The sequence below is a fragment of the Lycorma delicatula genome, chromosome 2 (assembly GCF_047948215.1).
Source record: "Lycorma delicatula isolate Av1 chromosome 2, ASM4794821v1, whole genome shotgun sequence".
NCBI lineage: Eukaryota > Metazoa > Arthropoda > Insecta > Hemiptera > Fulgoridae > Lycorma > Lycorma delicatula.
The window spans coordinates 148,666,592-148,686,652 of record NC_134456.1 but is presented as its reverse complement, the minus strand read 5'-3'; the positions used below and the strand labels follow the sequence as shown (position 1 = coordinate 148,686,652).

At 28.0% G+C, this 20,061-nt stretch overlaps 1 protein-coding gene across 2 annotated transcripts in view; it reads left to right on the top strand.

Annotated features, from left to right (window-relative positions):
• The window catches only part of Vamp7 (Vesicle-associated membrane protein 7), a 41,093-nt gene that overhangs the window by 3,380 nt on the left and 17,652 nt on the right, over positions 1-20,061 (top strand). The window contains exons 2-3 of one of the 2 annotated variants that reach the window (XM_075356446.1): positions 11,501-11,563; positions 18,069-18,281. In XM_075356446.1, coding sequence (XP_075212561.1) covers positions 18,078-18,281 — 204 coding nt within the window. In that variant the 5' untranslated portion in view covers positions 11,501-11,563; positions 18,069-18,077. The remainder of the gene's footprint in view (positions 1-11,500; positions 11,564-18,068; positions 18,282-20,061) is intronic. The other variant, XM_075356445.1, reaches the window with a different exon arrangement.

Below are 20,061 nucleotides of genomic sequence, written 5' to 3'. Positions count from 1 at the left end.
TTTTTAAGTGAAGTCTTTGAAAATTGTTAAACAAAGATCAGTTCTGTCTTCATGTTCTAAATGAACTCTGCCTTGTTTTTTAGTGTGGTGTTTCTTTCACTTGTCACAAAAAACCCACATGAAATGTCTGCTTTTATTAAAATCCATGAAAGTAAAATACATACAGACACGTTGGGTAATAAGCCCAGAAAGATTTAAATCAGTTATTCATTTTGAAAAGGAATCTGTAGAGTTTTTCAGACTGTAGTGATAATATGCAGGGAGGGGCTTAAGCTAATCTTTTGAAAATGCAAATATTTCAACATTGTCTTAGTGATACTGCCTTTCAAAATAGAGTTGGCAGAGATTTTCACGTACACCAGCACACAGTATGCAAGGTATTCAATTCTGTGCTGGACAAGGTAGTAGAAAAAGCCACTGAATGGATTCATTTTCCCAATACTGCTGAAGTAACTAATAGTGTTCAAGAAAAATGGATGGAAAGATTTCAGATTCCAAACATTATTGGAGCCATAGACTGTACACACATTGAAATAGAAAAACTGAATCCTTACGGTGATTTGTATATTAATCGTAAGGATTATGCATCTATCAACGTACAAGCGACATGTGTTGTCACAGAAAAATTCACCAGCATAAATGCGTCATGGCCGGGAAGTAGTCATTACAGCAGAATTTGGAGAAGGAGTGCATTTTCCAGTATTATGAAACATTTTAATGGTAATAAGGGTCTTTTGGGAGACTGTGATTATCCCACTAGACTTTGGCTTCTAATACCTTATATTCCACCTGAATTAAGAGAAGAGCTACTATTTAATAAATTACATGCTTCTGAAAGAATTATCATTGAATGCTGTCTTTGTCAGCTGAAAAAACGTTTCTGAATACTTGGGAAGTTTACGTTGAACAAAATTCTGAAAATTATTGTAAAAGTTGAAAAGATGAAAAAGATATACGCATCATGAGCATCTCTTCTCTCTTCATCTGGATCTTCATTAATTTTAACTACTTGACCAAAATGAACCTTTGTAGGACAGGAAGCGATAATTTTCTGGTTTCTTCCATTTCAAAGTTAGTTTAATTCATTCTTCATTTGATGGAAACACTACAGTCTGATTTTGATGTTCCTAGTACTACCTCATGCTTAACCACAAGACTACTGTCCTTACTTTCAGATGCACCCAGTATTTTACCTTTGCCAACATTAACTGCTCCTGGTACTTTCAGAAACAAAGGATTTTCATGAAGTTCAAGAAGCTTAATCTTTTTATACCAGTCATTTTTTTGTCAACTAACTTTTTTCTTAAATTTGCTTTTCGTGTTTTGCAACATTTTTTAAGCTTAACAACTGAAACTTCAAGTCCTGATTTTTCCTTGTACTTTATTTTTATTTCTTGCCACGCCTTCTCTTTCCGTCCTATTATTTTTGGAAGCATCGACCTGTTTTAACATGCTGTTGTTTTTTTTCAGTATTGAAAAAATATAACCTGGAGCTTTAACAGTTGGGTATTATTTTCTTTGCTTGACATTCCTTAACAATTAAACATGAGATCTCACAGCAAGAGAATAAAATATCTAATACATGAATTTTGATTTCTTTGTTACATAACACCGTAAACTGTACAAGTATCAACATGTTTGCAAAAGACAAGAGATAGCTTACAAAAATATTAAGGGTTCACTTATTTTAATAAGTGTTTTCTTGACATTACCAGACTACTCTTTAACTTTCCCAGACCATCCTTATAAGAGTTCGCAAATTGTTATTCACACAAAAATAAGTGTTCGCTAGTGCTTAAAAGATAACTCTTTTATTAATAAGACCACTCTTATAAGTGTTTTCTTATTTTTATTCACTTTATTCAACAGTGTGAAAGAGGTTCAAGCACCTTGTTTCCATAGGTTCTCTGATAACCACCTCTTTTAAAACAGCAGTTAAAATATTGCATTATTCAAGCCATTTAAAAAACTATTGTGACTTCTCAGGTTAGTTAAAAATGAAATGATCTCATGAGGTTTTGGCCGCTTTCACACTAGAACCCTTGTTTTTAAATTAGCAAATGCTGTATGTAGGTAGTAGTACAGTATTTTCATAATAATATTTTGATAGTTGTTTTTCATATCAACATGCCAAGCCCAATGAAATGAAGGTGATATTTACATTTACAAGTAACATCATTTCTGTCCACACAGAATGGCTGTGTAATGAAATAAATATTAATATTATTTAATGATTTATTTTTATCAATTAAAATGAACTTGATTAAAAAATATTGATTTCCCAGTACTTGATTAAATTCTGATAATTGATGGAATGACCAACATGGATTCATTGTGGAATTCATGATAACACCCATTGAGGAATTCATTCAGGAGTTCATTGTGTAAATTATAGTCAAGTTTATAATTCCAGTGATCCCCAAGTATTTAGTGGTAAGCAAGCAATGACCATATTAAATTCTTGAAAATATTTAAATTATTTTTCTTTTAAATTAAGTTTATGTATCTGAAAGGATTAACGTGCCTCATAAATATAAGCTTAATACCCAAAGGTGTTATGCCAGTTATTTTGAGTAAATGAGCACAGGTATGAAATTTAAATCATACTGCTGCGGTTACTTAGTTTTATTATAATATTTTATCATTTGGTACCAAATAATGTGAGAAATCAAGTCAAGCACTTCAAAGGACCATCAATATATCTTCAATCAATTAAATAATCATGCTTTTTATATCTTTATTGCCAGGATATTTCTCATTACATTTTTTCTTGAAATATGAAAGCTTCTGCCTGGAAAATTAAAATATTTGAGTTAATGTTGATTGGCGTGATGTAATAGAATAATTGCTATTCAGAGCTCCTTAATATAGGACAATTACTATTCAGAGCCCCGTGACTATTTAAATATTTTTGTTGAAGGTCAAAGTTTCTTATCTATGTAAGACCTGCTGAGAACTTAATCATCAGACAACCTTAAATACCTGACTTCTACAACATTAAAAATATATTTAAATAAATTAAAACTGTCTGATTGATAGTTGATTGGCCACCCATTATTTTATTTAATTAAATACTGCACGATGATATTTAGTCATTTATTTCCATACCTAGTTTACTTTTTTTTAAGTTTAATTAATTTATTTTATTTTTTGGCAATTGTGTTTTTTAATTTTTATAATTGTTTTTATTATTAAAATTAAGTTAGGATTATTTAAATGTTAGGTTACATTGCATTCATTTTAGAGAATGAATGTGATTTTTTTTTAATTTTAGTTTAAAAAAATGAAAATATTAAGTTATATAACATGTAAAAGCCTAAAAAGGTTTTAAATAATCTGAAAAATTTATGTATTAGACTAAATGTATACCAGAGATTTTCTACCCATATGTTCTTAGGATCAGACTTTCTTTCAATCCCCACATTGGAAGAATTGAATGTTTGTCAATGGCATGAAACAAACTGCCTTTCTCTTCATTTTAAATAATTCATAGATATAAATGAAGTAATATGTAATATTACTTCAATATCATTTAGTAATCATTAAGTAATATTTATTCACAAAAGGAAAACTTGTAAAATTAATTTCTTTATATTCTTCACTGAAGAGCGGGAAGGACATTTTAGTATCTATTAATTTTTCAGTCACAAGTAATAACAGTGATAAATAAAGAATATTGGTTTATAGTCGTTGCATTGTGTACTAGATATATCCAGTGACAGATGGTTGAGCATGGTCAGACTTTCTCTCCATGGTGTTTGTAAACATATTTAAACTTGTGTGTTACTTATAGTTTTGTAGACATGCTGTGGTCTGAATATACTTGTTATATGTTACAGATTAAAATTCTGTCATATGTTATGCATAACCTTGTGCTAAATCACTTATAAAATGTGTGTTATTATTATCAGTTGAAAGTCATGTTGTAATCCCCAGCAATGAGCATGTTGATAATTTTGGTTTTACCAGTTACAAAATTGATAATTCATGTTTAGTGTAACAGATTGTATGAAATGGTATAGTTTATAATAAACTTTGATGTATCAAGGATACTATGTTGCCTTTTCTAGTTGTCTTATAGAGCACACCAGACTGAAACATGGCTGTCTTATGATATCAAACAATATTCACATATAATTCTGATACAATTGATGTTTCATTCCATCACATGTTGGTGGACAGTGTCTGTTTCCCAGTGTTAGGTTGTCGATTTATTCTGTAAAATAATAATAATATTCAAGGTATTTTGGGTGGTAGGGATAGAATGCTAGATAATTTTTTTATATTTTGTGAGAGGTAAATGCATTATTACAACTTATGATCTTTCATTAATAAATTAGGTACTTACATATTAACGCCACCGCAGCTACAGCTTTATTTAAAAACAAAGTAGTCAATCGGATTTCGGTGGAAAATTAACAGTCTCTTTATTAATTTTAATAAATGGTTATTTATATTTATTTATTTTATAAATATAATTTAACAAAACTTAACATTCGCTCGCTAACCTGACTAATTAACACTGTAATTTTTTGAGTATTTATTTAATAAATTCAGTAATTATTGCAATTATTTATTATTTAAATAATCAAAATACTCCTGTTAATTAGTCCCAGTCAATGTTAGCAAGCGAAGCGAGCGTAGGTTAAGTTTGGTTATATATTTATAAAATAAATAAATCTAAATAACCATTTATTAAAATTAATAAAGAGACTATTTTGAATCTATGTTAAACTCTATATCGGCCCATTTTCCACCAAAATCCGATTGACTACTTTGTTTTTAAATAAAGCTGTAGCTGCGGTGGCATAATACGAAAGTACCATAAATTATTTTATTTTATATTAAGGTTTTATATTTATAATAAATAATGTTATTCTTATACCATGAGATGTTGGTTATCAACAGTTGTTTTGTTTTTATTATTGTTATATGAGAAGGAACCATTTACTTTTCTTGCTTTTCATTTTTGTAGTCTGTGTAGTTGTTTAAAGGTTTTGTAGTTTATATCAGTTGTAGGTCTCTAAACCGGTACTGGTTTTTACCATTATGTTTTTTTAAATCTTATCTTCGATAATTTTGTTTTTCATTAAAGATTAGTGTTATTTATTTGTAAGAATATGTATTTGTTTTTAGCCTTTTTTTTTGCTTTTGTTATTTTTTAATAATATTTATCATTGTCTAAGTCAAGACTATCATTTATCTATAAAGTCTGAATGCTTAGCCTTACAAATAGCAAAAATATGTTTTAATTGTTCTCTGTAAAATGGTAATTCTTTGTAAAAACAGAGAATTGCCATGGACAGATTAGGTTGGTTTTGTATTCTATAGCTCAGTTTATTTTATCATTAGGATTTTGAATGTACTTACTCTAATAGTTGTATTAATTTATTAGACTCATATTTTTGCTTTAGATTGCTAAACAAGATTAACAAAAATAAAAAAAAATGGAATTGGACATAAGATGGTATCAATATGTGAAATATTGTTTATTTTGGTGTGCATTTGTTAATATTTCTATTTTATTATTTTCATCATCCGTCTGTTCTGTGTGTCAGCAAGTCCCTTACACCACCGCTGTCTATCTATTATTATCCCAAGATTTCCTTTGTCAAATTGTAGTTTCCAAGCTCCACCTTATCTATTAACTATATCCTTCTGTTTCCTAATTTACTTTCACCTTCTACTAACCCTTATAATGCAGTTGTCAAGATTCCATTTCCTCTAACCATTTTTCTTTTCATTTACGTGCTTCTCTTATTAGTGCTCTTCTTTAATCTTATTTATTACTTCCTCTTTTCTCCATTTTATCCATCCATCTTACTTTCTTCACATTTATATCTCAGAAACCTCAATCCAGTCCCTCTCATTTTCTTCATAGTCCATGCTTCACATCCATACAATAGGGAATTCCATAGATAAAATTTGACACCTCTTCCTTAATGATTAAGTAAACATATTTACTACATAATAATCCTACTTTCATAAAGCTTCCTTTGCCATCGCTATCCTTTTATTCCTATTGTCACCATTTACAGTCCACTGTCACCATAGTTCCCAAATGTATTTCTGCCTTCAGCTAGAAATGTTTTTTTTTCTGTTTAGCCTCTGGAACTTCTGTGAGGTATTACTTCAAAGGATGAATAAGAATGATATATATGAATTTACGAGGGAGGATCAGAATGTAAATTACACCAGCTCTATGTAACAAACACATATTTATAAGACAATTTTTTTTTTTATTGAACAAAAACTAGATATTTTATCTATTTTTCGACATAATCACCAAGTTTTTCTAAACATTTTTCATACCTTGTTCCATTCCAATCGTAAAATTTTCATCCAGTTTCCTTCAACCATTTAAGGAGGACCACTTCCTTACGTTCATCATAATCATCATCAGTTAAAAGCTTCCCTCCAGGTCTTGCTTGAGAGGACCAAACAGGTGATAGTCACAGGTTGTAGGTCAGGGCTGTAAGGTGGATGAGACCACACTTACCTCTTGAACTTTTGCAATAACTCCTTTGTCACATTAGGCTGATAATGAGTAGCATTGTCATGAAGAAAAACAACCCATCACTCAATCTTCTGGGTCTTCGATCTTTAATGGCTTTATGCAATTTTTTTAAGTCTCTCAGTAATATTTGGCATTGATTGTTGCTCCTCGGATCATAAATTCACTATAAACAACTCCCTTAGAATTGAAAAAGACTGTCAGCGTAACCTTTCGAACATGTAGGGATGTTTTCACTTTTTTTGGCGACGGCAAATTTTTATGTAGTATTCATGTAATGCTGGTTTAGTCTCAGGAGTTTTAATGAAGCACCCAGCTCTCATCCCTTGTGCTGGTTTGTTTCAAAAACTGTGCACCAGTCCTGGAATAATTTTTAAGAAAAGAAAGAACAGATGCAAAACATTGATGTTTGTGGTTGTCGGTCAACAGATGTGGTATCCATCGTGCACACTTCTTACAGTAATCAAGATGATCATGAATAATCGCTAACACTCTACCATAACTGTTGTTAAGTTCACTTGTAATCTCCTTAATTTTAATGAGCCGATTACTTAAGGTCATTTCATTCACGTGTTCTGTGTTACCCATCATGTTGGCATTTCAAGGAAACCCAGCATGCAGTTCATCACTTACACTTCTTCTTCCATTTCTGAATGTTTGGCATCATTTTGTGCTCATCAGGCATGACATTGCATTCTCACCATATACCTCAACAGTTTGGCAATGAATTTCACAACTGTAATTTTTTTCCCACAAAAATCAGACTACTGAACGCACTTCTGTGCTGAACAAAACCTCTAGAGGAAATGCCATATTTATAACAATACTACACACATACTGAATGTTGTACAGAATTGCTGCTGGGGAAGCATGAAGACAACAATGCAACTAGTGCTGCCACCACAAGACATTAATATATTCCTTTATGGTTAAGAACACGGCAAGGGTATAATTTACTTTTTGATCCACTCTCGTAAATGAAGTGTAGTCATGTACAGACTCAGGTCACTATTCCTGAGATGTGTGGTTAATTGAAACCCAACCACCAAAGAACAGCAGAATCCATGATCTAGTATTCAAATCCATATAAAGTAATTGCCTTTACTAGATTTGAACCTTAGCACACACAATTTCAAAATCAGCTAATTTGATGACGAGTTCACCACTAGACCAATCCAGTGGGTTCAGCTGGAGTTACCACATCACCAGCAAACCTTATGCACTTATTTATCATTCTCCTATACTTATTCCTTTTTGTCTTTTTTTCTAATATATTTTATCATATCTTCAGTGTAAATGTTGAACAGTGTCTGAGAGAGGAGCATCCTTGCCTAACACCTTGACTTAATTAAACCCTTCAGTCAGTCATATCCTTAGTTTCTTTCATTGCTGCTGTTTGTCTCATGTATAACTTTTAATTAACCTTCCACTTTGCATTCTACTTTTTTCTCTTTAAGAGTCTCTATTTTTCCCATTTGACTCTGTCAAATAACTTTTCTAAATCTATGAAACAGACTCATCCCTTTTCCTATCTGTCAAATAGTTATTGTATCAAGTAGCTTGATGGAATCTTGGTTCATTTCCTCTTTGTGAAGCTAAACTGTTTCTCTCCTGCACTTTCTTCTACTATTTTATCAACCTCCAGTTTAGGACTTTCAGTAATATTTTAGCAGCATGAACTATTAAATTGATTGTTTTGTGTTCTGAACATTTTCTGGTACCAGTTATCATAGGAATTGGTATCATTACTGTTTTCACAGCCTTCAGGCAATTTTTCTGTACTGTATATCCTATTATATATTTCTTCGACTCCCTCCTTTAAGCATTCTTAAAATTCTATGGGAAGTTCATCTACTCCAGTTGATTATGTATTCTTCATTTCTTTAATTACTTTATTTACTTTACATTTTAATATCGATAATTCTTATCCTCTTCAGTTAGCTCCCATTCCTTTTCTATCTTAGTTCCTCTAGTTTTTCTCTTGTATACAGATCCTCCGTGAATTTCTTTTATCTTTCTCTTACTTCTTTCTTCGTATGAAGCATTTCACCATTCTTATTTTCAGTAATCACATCCTACTGCTCTTTCTTTTTTTAGATCCTCAGTATCATTGCATTCTTCCTGCAACCATCTTTCCCTAACTTTTTGTTCTTCCCTCCGTAAGTCCTTGTTTAAGTTTCAAAACAATGCTCTCATTTTCTCCTGTCATCCCTATTCTGCCTTATTTTCTCCCTTTTTCTCTAACTTTCCTGATGTTACCCTTGGTTTTTTTGGCACTGTTGAAAAAGTAGCTTATTTTTCCTCTGCTGTTCTTACTTTACCATTTTTTATTTCTATTCAAATCTCCTTACTGTTCTCATTTTCCGTTTTTCTTTCTTTAAATACCTTAGCTGGTTATTCTCCCATAGTTTCCTCACCCAATTTCTTCAACTTTTCTAAATTCAATTTTTTAACTACTTTGACTTTCTATTTTCTTTAAAGGTATTTTCATTTCCATCATAAGTAGCACATGATAATTTTTCGCAGGTAATCCACTGCCTTAACAATATTTTTATACCTTTTATCTACTAAGATATACTCTGATAGCCAGCTTTGTCCCAAGAATACCCAGGCATATCCTTGTATAAGGGAGATACCCAAGTATATATCCTCCTTTTATGATTTTTGAATCAATATAATAAATAATTTTATAATTTAATCATTTTCTCTTAGCAAAATTCTACTAATCTATTCCTTCTACCATTCCTTACCTCAAAGCCAAATTTTCCTTCCATACTTTTCCCTTTACCTTGGACCACAGCATTCCAGTCTCCCAACAGCACTCCTTTTCTGATTTTATTACATCTTTAATACTCTCATACATTTCTTTAATACCTTCCTAATTCAATATTGGCCTATATGCTTGTACTGTAAAAAATTCTTTTGGTAACATCTCAATCCATAACTATAGGAATAACTTATTTTCTGCTCCCATTTTGCACTTTATAATTATTGCCACACTGTTTCTTTCTGTCAGAATATTCTATTCTGAAAAAAATATTTCCATCCTTTTTTATTTAAATTATGTTGTCTAAACATTTTTATAGCTGCTAACTGTTTTAATTTCAGAGCAAATCTTTAAATACCAACTCCAACCTAATTATATCATTTGCTATAGAATATTAAACAGTTTTGTAATTATATTATTTTTTTTTTTTAGTAAAAAGACAATTTTTATTTTTTTTATGTCATTCTGACGTTATCTACCCTATTTAAACATTTTAATACACCTGATGGGAACTTGATGTTAATAAAAATTGATTTTTATTTTTAAAATATATATATTTAGGGGAGGTATGCTTAAGTGTAATTGATACATTCATATAACAGTGTTGTGGGAAATCAAATAAAATAGTGTTACAAAAATTTCTTCACATAATCATCGTTATAATGAATACTGATAACATAATGTGTGGTATGGAAATTAAAAATAAAATTGTATGTCAGAATATAAACTAAAAATCCTTTAGAAGTTATTCTTCTGAACAGTATAATAATTATTTGCTTGTACAGAAACAATTGTTATTTTTTAAAATGTCTTTTGTACAATTAATTGGCCAAATAAATTGACATAGAGATTCTAATTAAATTTTGTCTTTGGTCTTATCTACTAGAGATTATAAACTTTGAATCTTGCAGTACTTATCATTGGCTTAATTTTAAAATAGACAAAAGAGAATTTATACAAACTTGTCATTAACTTTCTTCTTAAAAACCAGTATAACATTTTCCTCCTTAAAAATAAATCTGATGTTCAGCTTGGTATACCAAAATATTTTAATTTTTTATGCGATAAATTTATCATTCAGTTTCACCTTGTTATTTATGTGTTTAAATTAAAAGCAGTTAATTGGGTTATAGTGAATAGATAGTCAGTTTTTCAAAAAAATTTTCACATTTTATTGAATATCTTCTATTGGTATTGACTTTTTTTTTTTACAGTTGTAAGTTCTCTTCAAATTGTTTAAATTTATGTATATTTAAAAATTTAAGACTTTTTTTAATGGAAAAATCCAGTATTAATTGGCTAAAGTCTATTTTACTGGAAAATAATCATCCTGTTCTTCTTATCTTACATTACAGCCCTTGAGCTTCATCTTCTATTGGAAAATCTGCCATAAAAAAATGTATACTCTATAAAAATTTATTAATTAATTGTTTTCAATTTTTTTTGTAATTGCTTATTATATTGTTAATATCTGGTTTTGATTAAGTGGTGCAAAATGGATTTATTTCGTGCATTTTGATTTAAAAAAATAAAGATTATTACTGTTAATTTTAGCAGCAATTAAATTTAATCATCTCTTATAAGTAGAATATTTATTTGAAATTTTAATTATTTATATAATAATTATAATTATTTGATAAATGTGATTTATAAATAATTAATCATTTGATGATAATTAAATTATTTTTTTTTTAAAGTAACTACCAAAATAAAACATTTACTAATAATGGATTAATCATTTTTGTTTTCTAGTAACTTTTTATTTAAAGATAACTATGAGTTATCATGAAAAAGAAAATTATTTAAAATTAGAAGATAACATTTTTTCATTGTTTTTATTAAGTTTTATTGATGGTTACAGGTGTGGACAGTTATCTTTAGATTCTTGACCATTTGTTTATATACGTTTAATTATGAAGGTGTTTATCTATATGCTTATTAGTATTAGAGTTGATTAATAATTTTTTTTTGTTTATATACAGTTATCTGGTTTTCAAATGTGACTAATTTTATTTTGTTATCTTATTTTGTACATACTATTTACTTGTCTCCTTTGTCTTTCAATATTTAATCAATATGTTAACTGCCTTTCTGTGAAGACAATAGTTACCATTAGTCTGTAATGTATTTTGTATTTTTGTTTTTTTTATGCTGTGTGTTTTACTTATTGTTTTATACTGTTTTTTGTAATTGTGTTGTTTTCTGATATTTATTTACAGATCAGAGTGTTTTTAAATTAAAATTAAAAGATAACAATAATTCTTTAAGCAGCATTGTTTAAGGTAACAGTTAAGCCAGCTTTTTTTTTCTTTAAATACACCAAGATTGTTTTTCATTTATAAATATACTAACAAAAAAAAATATCTTTGTATATATCCAATAACATTGTAGTTTACCATTTTTTACAGCTAAAAATTTTTAGATTTTTATCACTAAAAATGATTTAATTTGCCAACTCCCTATCTATATTTGATTTTGTATCTGGTGAATTTTTGACATCAAATATATTGCTTACAAAAAAAAGAAATCCTTTTAATTAATACAAACTCCAATGACAGGTTTATTTTACCCATCCTTTGTCCATAAATCTCATATATTAGTATATCTCTCATGTCCTGCAAATTGCCCCCTAAAAAAAATTGTAAAATGTTTTACTTTCTTTCTTTATATTTTATTCATTATTAACTGTGTATACCGTTTACTGTCCATACTATTAGAATAACATCTTCTTCACCAAACTAATTGATTTACAAGTTTCTAAAAGTGCATAACTTAATGCAATAAGTAATAATAAAAAATAGTATGTATAATAAATTTAAAAGAAAAATCAATTATGAGAAAATGAAATCCATTCAAAACTAACTTGTAAATAAATAAATTTTTTATTCTGATTGGTACATAATATTATATCATATAGATCACATCAGGAAAAGGTAGATATGCAATTTCATGGATAAAAAAGGAAGTGTCCATCATTTGCCTGGATAGGTGAAGGGAAAATGTGGTAAAACTTTTGTCATTGCAGCATCATAATAAACAGTTAAATAAATGAAAAAGAAATAGATTTGATTAGAGTCCAGATTGATTATTTAAAATATAAACACACGTTTTAAAATAAATACATGGAAGTTAAAGTAAATACATAACTACAAAAAAATAACTACAAAATAAATAAATTAGGCATTAATAAAAATTGTTTGATCACATGTATTTATATGTTGAATGTAATGTAGCATATTCAGGGTTTTTTAAAAATTAGTATTGTTTAAAAATTAGACAAGTAGTATTATTTCTGCGAAAAAAAATTGTTAAATTGCATTTTAAATTTGTGTAAATTAATAAATATAGAGGTTAGACTATTTGATTTAAATACATTAGACTTTTTATCAGCTCTTTATCTGTCATGACAGTAGGATGTTGTATGTAGATTTGACAGAGAGTAAACCAGTATTATTTTATTTGTTATAATAATTATCCAGCTGTTGTTAAAATCATTGTGAAGTAACTGTAACATTTTTATCAGTTCGTTTAAACAATGCAGTAGTATAACTGAGCCACTTAAATGATCATAATTTAACAGTTATAATTTAGTGTCAGTGTTCACTAAGACTGACAAAGGAATAGGAGTAGATGGTATTTTTATTACTTTTTTTTTTAAGAACTGATGATCTCCTTAATAAGCAATAGTGATCTTTTGAGTATAATGTTTTAAATTTGAATTCTCGTGAAAATTTACAAAATCTTTTTTGTTATTTTTTGAATGTACTAAGGAAGAAATGATATTTTATTGAAAATGAAACGTAATCAGAAAGTCCTCTCCTCATTTGTGCATTTATAACAATTACGGTAGAGGTATAATGACTGAATTGTAATCTTAACAGTTTTTCTCTAAGTTCTGAAATTTTCTGTTTTACTTATTAAAGTACTTTATCAGTAGTTGCATTTTCTACAGTTAGAGATGGAATAGAAATACAAATATTAATTTTACTATATACTTAATCAGTAACATATATTGTTCATTTTAAATGTGCTATCATTGGGATCTTGTGAACAAGTTGATCTACAAAGATTTTTGAATGGGGCACATTTCTTCGATGACTGTATTAAAAAAATGTATATCCTGCTAGGATGTTTGTAATCTTGACAGTTTTTCCAATGTGGCATCCAACTTCATTTTTTAAATGTAAGCACCAAATTTGTATAATATTTTTTGGGTTCAACACATAATTGTAAGACCTTTTTTCATTCATATTTTCCCCTAACACAACTACTCAGGAGCTACATTTTCATAATATTTCATTATTTTGGTTCACTTTAAAGTATTATTATTTAACATTTTAAAGACAGTGACTTAAATCCTGTAGTAGTATCATTATTCTAGTAAATAAATGAAAAAAATTAAATCACAAAATTGACAAAGATTATGCAAAGAAATATTTGCAAAAGAAATATTATTAATTTACACAAAATAAAAAAAAATATATATTGGCAAATAATCTTTTATTACAATTAAGAAAAATAATAATGTTACTTAAAAAACAAAATTATGATAATAATCAATTTAATATTGATAAATATTTAATTGTAAAACTATTAAAATTTATAAAGTATCATTATGAAAATGTTTTATTATATTGTCATTAGATATAACTGGGGATTAGGTGTACTCCTGAATAGATGCATTTAGGGGAATATCAAAGAATAATTACATCTTAGGATGACGTATTGTATCCAAAAATATTTTAGGTTTTTCATTTCAATAGCGTGTAACTACTGAACAATTGTCTTTAGAGGAAAGTATCCAAGAAAATGTCTTAGAATTGTGTCATACTTGAAAATGTTACAAAAAATTGGCTGTTTAAAAAAATTAAATTGGATGCCCCATATTGTTAAAATGCTGATAACATATGACTTCTAACAAGATATATGTATTTTTTAATGCATTCAAAAATTGAGGCAAAGTTCCCATTTAAAGTTCTTCACAGTTTTTCTTGTTTAGGAGATCCTAATGATGGCCCCCCCTTAAAATGAACACCTGTTTATGCAAATGAAAAATTTTGTAAGTGATGATATTTTTATATTATTTTAGTTGTTATTTTACTTCTGTCATATTTGTTTTAAAGTATTAATGATGTTAGATAGAACTTATGTTGAAGGTTGTGTGGCTGGGGGTAAAAATTATAATGCATTTAAATTTGCATCAGTATTTTTAAATGCTGTATAAAACATATATAGTTACCATGTGCTCACATTTGAAAAGAAAAGAAAGTGTTTTGTGTCATTATTCTGACCTTATTTTATGGTTTAGAAATTTAAATTAAGAACAGTTTATTTTCTACGTATGTATAATATGATTCAATATCTTTCACTTGTTAAGATACTATAAATTAATTAAAAAATATGGGATTCTCATATTTCGTCTGTTAATACACTACAGTCTGATCTTTGGTACGTTTGAAAATATAAAACAAAATTAATTAATAATAAATGTTTTAAAAACTTTTCTAAACAATCTTTTATAGCAAATTTACTCATGTGATAGTTTAGAGAAATTTGTTCAGTAGGTATGATAGTTTGAGGAGTGGTAAATAAACAAATAGTTAATTTCTAAATAACAATCTATAATTAAAATAAATGATCTTACAAGAAAATTTTGTTTCTGTTTTCAAAGCTAAAGTATTAATTTTTTATAAAATGTTTTGAATTTTTATTCTAGTACTTGAATGAAATATTGTTTTATTCAAAAGTTACACTTTTTCAGATTTGGATTTTTAATTTTTATTTATTATATTATAATATATATATATATATTTTATAATAACAAAACTACGTATGTGAAAACTGCCTTTGACATGTGGTATAAAAAACCAAAAAAATGTTATAATCAGGGAATAAATACTAAACCAGTAAACTAGAAGTTGTTCATTACTGAGTGCTGTTATATTATAATGCTACATTTATATACACGTTATTGTGCGGCTGCAGATTATAATATTTTACAAAAGTGCGCTTTCAGGCAGCCACGTTCAATTAAAAATCAAAATACTGTCTCTCTCTTTGATTGTTTTGGAATTGCTCATTAATTATTCATCTGCACACTAAATTACTTTTTTCTTGTGTTATATATTATATTTTTCAAAATGCTTTATTCAAAAATTTTATTAATGTGATATTTTTGTTTCAAAACTGCAAAGTGGTAGGTTACCTACCCATTAGACATTAATTTTTTTTTAGTTTTTGTACTGCATCAGCTATTTCATTTCTGCAATTCGATAAAAGAATCTTCATGAATTATGTTCCCTACTTTGTTTTATATATTATATATGAATTAGAGATTTTAATTGGATGTAAATTAATGTCAAGGTCATTCCTTATATTGCAGATTCATCGCTGTTATATAATATGTTGCTTATAGTTATTAATCAAAAGCAATCTGTGCCTCTGTAACTTATAAGGTATAGTTTGAAAAAATTGTTTTTTTGAGGATCTACACTTCCATATTCCTTTTTTTCTTTACTGAATAATAATTGAATAAATAAAAGAATAAACAATTCAGAAGTAGTAGTAGCAGTAGATTTATCAGTATTTAGGTCTCAAATTTTCTTTAACTCAGTTGTTAAATTTGAGTTTATAATTTTTCGACAATATGATTAATGAGTATATGATAAAATATGAATGTGATAAATGTAGCAGATTTCTTCCATCGCGTCATTAACTTGGTGCTAGAAATTTATTTTGTGTTTAAATTTCCGTGCGCTTTATGTGTAGTTAGATAAATACAATATTCTCATAGTAGAGGTAACCCCATCAGGTATAAGAAATATAATCATTTAAGTTAAAAAACTTTATCATTGTGCATTGGTTACTTAACTAGCACATAGCTCTACAGCTATGCTACAAAAAGGAAAGTATGGTAATCAAAAAATAGGGTATGGGTTTTTTTGGGTTTCATGACCCAAGACCAACAAATCAAAAAGAGAGTGTAATATTCATACAAACGTATGTACATGTGTTGGTGTGCATGAGGCAACTTTTAACTGAATGAACTGATTTTGATGAGATTTTATACAGATTTCTGTATATGGGGCAATTTGTTAGTGACATTTTAAGATGTATTTTCTCAGAATTTTGCAAATGTAACCCTACTTTACATTAAGCTCAGTACATGCGTTCATGTTTATCTTAACATTTAAAAAAATTTACCCCAAAATTATCCCTTTTAGAAATTGAAAAAATTATCTTTTTATTTACCATATATTTTGTAAGTGAATCTTTTTTAACGTCTTCCTACTTATAGTAGCAGTTAGGCATGGCATTTTCACAGGCTAGAAAATTGCCATTTTATCACATTCTTTGAAGCAATACCTATCTATATTGCTTCAAAGATGAGGTGAAACAGATTAGAGTTGTTTCAAAAGTGATTCCAGAGACCAAAAAAAAAGCATTGTAGTATAAGCAACCCAAAAGAAATTGAGTCGCTTCCAATAATTTTAGGTAACTTTTTGTTGGTTGTATGTTTTATTGGAGTTTTTTTTTTAGTTTCTTGTATTTAAAGTAGTAGATGAAAAATCAAAAAATCTTGGAAGTGATTTTTGAGGTGGGGTAGCAGAAAAAAATAAACAATTACATTTTTAGAATTAAAATTTTTTTGGTTTATTTAAACATAATCATAATTTTACAGTAAAAAATTATCATAAATTATCCCTACTCCAAAACGTATAATTATGTTTACAACATAGAATGCCAATGCCAGGAAATTATTGCAACTTTTGTCTGCTTTTTTAAAATTATATTAGTTAAAATGAAAAATTTATTTGATATAAAACATTACCAATTTTTTACCGACTTCATAAAAGGAGGAGGTTTTCAATTCGACTGTATTTTTTTTTTTTTTTATTTATGTACAAAGTATCTCTGACATTAGTCAACTGATTTTGATAATTTTTTTATTCAAAAGAGTATATTTTCAGAATGGTCCCATATAAATTTGAGCTCTCTCTTATATGCTTTTGAGATTCTATTTTACATATGGGAATCCTGTTTAGCCACCTAGCAGTCAGTTTAGGTACTAACTTTATGTTTAATTTGTGTTGGCTGGCACCAATTTCAAAAATAGTTATTTGTTGTAAATACTATTATTTTACTTAATAAATAAAAATAAAATTATTTTATACTTTACAGTTATTTTTATATATTCAGCAATTTTAAAAGAATAAAAAAATGCTGAGAAAAATTTTTGTCAAAAACTTTTCGGTTATTTTTAAAAATGACTATTATAAAAGTCTGTACTGTCTGTATTATAATGTCTGATTTTCAGGTTTTTTGATGGACATTTTTTGTTGTTATTTTTGATGATTATTACATGAGCTTTGTCTATTTTTGAAACTCTTATCTTGCATAAAACAGACTCTAACTTTGATTTATTATAAATAAATAAATTTTAATAAATAAAGGCTGTATTATTTATTATATGACTTCCTTTATAAATATTATGTTTTAAATTTGTCATACCAGTTTAAATGATGAATGCCTGTAATAAATTTTTAGTCGTTGAGAGTCAACATCAGTTATTCTCATAACATCAGTTATGCTTCTATTATATTTATATTTCCAACAACCATATAATTGAAATATTATAGCATTTAATTTCTGAATTTATAAAATCATACATATTGATTTTATGAATCTATTTTTGTGTTTATTGGGGCCAAGTATTAACATAAATTCCTTTATGTAATTAATGGATCCTATAAGTTTTTAATATCTCTTTGTTTTTATTTTTTACAGAATATAAACATGCCTATTCTCTACAGTGTGGTAGCAAGAGGTACTACGGTACTAGCAAAATTTGCAACGTGTGCTGGAAATTTTTCAGAAGTAACAGAACAGATTTTAGCTAAAATATCTCCTGAAAATGGAAAATTAACATTATCACATAGTAGTTATTTATTCCATTATATTAGTGAAGACAGGGTTATTTATATGTGTATAACAGATGATGTAAGTATAGTTTATAAATTTTGTGTATGTTTGATATAATTTTCATATTTAATATTTTTAAATTTTATAAATGAAATAATGTTTTACAATTTGATACGTCTTCAATTTGAGTATGTTGTAGATTCTTCTTGTGTTGTAGGAGTTAGCGCATCTAAGTTCAATAGTATACGCTGAATATTTGGTTTATTTTTTCCCCTTGGAAAGTTTTTTTTTTTTTTAATATTCATTCATAGTTAAAAAATTATAATTTTATTTTGTGATTTATTAACTGTGAATGAAAATTAAAAAAAAAAAAACACTTTTATAATTTGTAGTAACAATAAAAGTTGCTACAAATTATAAAAGTGGGTAAATGAATAAAAACATTTTATCCAGATGATTAGTATTATTTTTTTTCCATCCTTTCAGAGATTAATTAGACCAGCAAAAGTAAATCTATATTTACTTTTGCTGGTCTAATTAAATTGAAGGTGTGGTATCCCAACTTTTATCCTGAAGGTACTAGGTTAGAATTCCAGTCATGCTTACAATCTTTCTTACATGTTATAAGATTTCATCACCATTTTTCTGTGCACAAACTGTGAGCTTATGTAACCATCCAAAAAAAGAACTAAAATTCAGTCAAAAGTATTAACGTTGCTGTCTTAGTAGGTTGTAAGTAATCTGTTGTTCTATGTAGAAAATTACCAAACCCCTTATTTTCCCAACTGTTCAATAGAAAAATCTCATAAATGATGTAACAATAGTATAAATTTTAAATTAATATAAAAAACAAGTGTGAGGATTAAATGAAAGGCATTAAGACCAATTGTGGATTATCTGAATTTTGTACAAGGGTTGTGTAATAATTAAAGAGACAAATGACTATAGAAAAATTAATTATTCAGTGATATTGAAACTAACATTACTTTTTGACCTAACCCCCAACTATATTTAGGCATCTTTCTGTGAGCTTTCTTATTCCAGTAGTAAAATATTATTCATCTCGGTGTCTTGAGCCATTCTTGTATCGCATTCTTGATTTGCTCTTTGTTGCCAAACTCAGTGCCATATAAAAACTGAGAGGAACAAACAAAGAAAATAAAAGGATAATGCGAGATCAGAACTTTAAGGTGATGAGCCATTACCTGTTAGTTCAACTTGTGAATAGCTTCCCATGTCTTTTGAGCGTATGGAGATGGAAATTATAATGCAAAATTCTTTTGCATTTTGAGAGAGAACTAGGACACTGCCTCCTTATTATGGGTTTCACTTTATCTTCTAGCATTTCACAATTGTACTCACTGTTGATTTTATGTTCTTTCTATTAATCACAATAAATTAGGGCTTTATAGTCTCTCTCAAAAGATTATTAGCATCACTTTACTAGTTGATGCATAGGTTTGAATTTTTTTTTTTGTAGCTGTACTCTGATGTTTCCATTCCATACTCTGACATTGGATGCCAGCTCAAAATGAATCAAATTTTCACCACAAATTATTTTGTACTCTAAACAAGCATTACCTTCTGCTAAAAATTGTTGTTTAAATTCTGTTCAAATGTGAATTTGTATGGAACTTTTAAGAACAGATGTCTGTAATTTTGATTGACTGTCTTGGAGTCCACCTTGAAATTTTCAGTAATTTCCTAAATTTTTATGCACCTTGCGAACAGTTAAAACTTCCACTACAGTAAAAATCTGTGACAATTGTTCTGTCTGACTTGACTGTTTGTTCTACTTACAAACATTTGCACTGTTTGAACACTTTTTATTTTACTGTTTTAACATCCACAAGTAGAA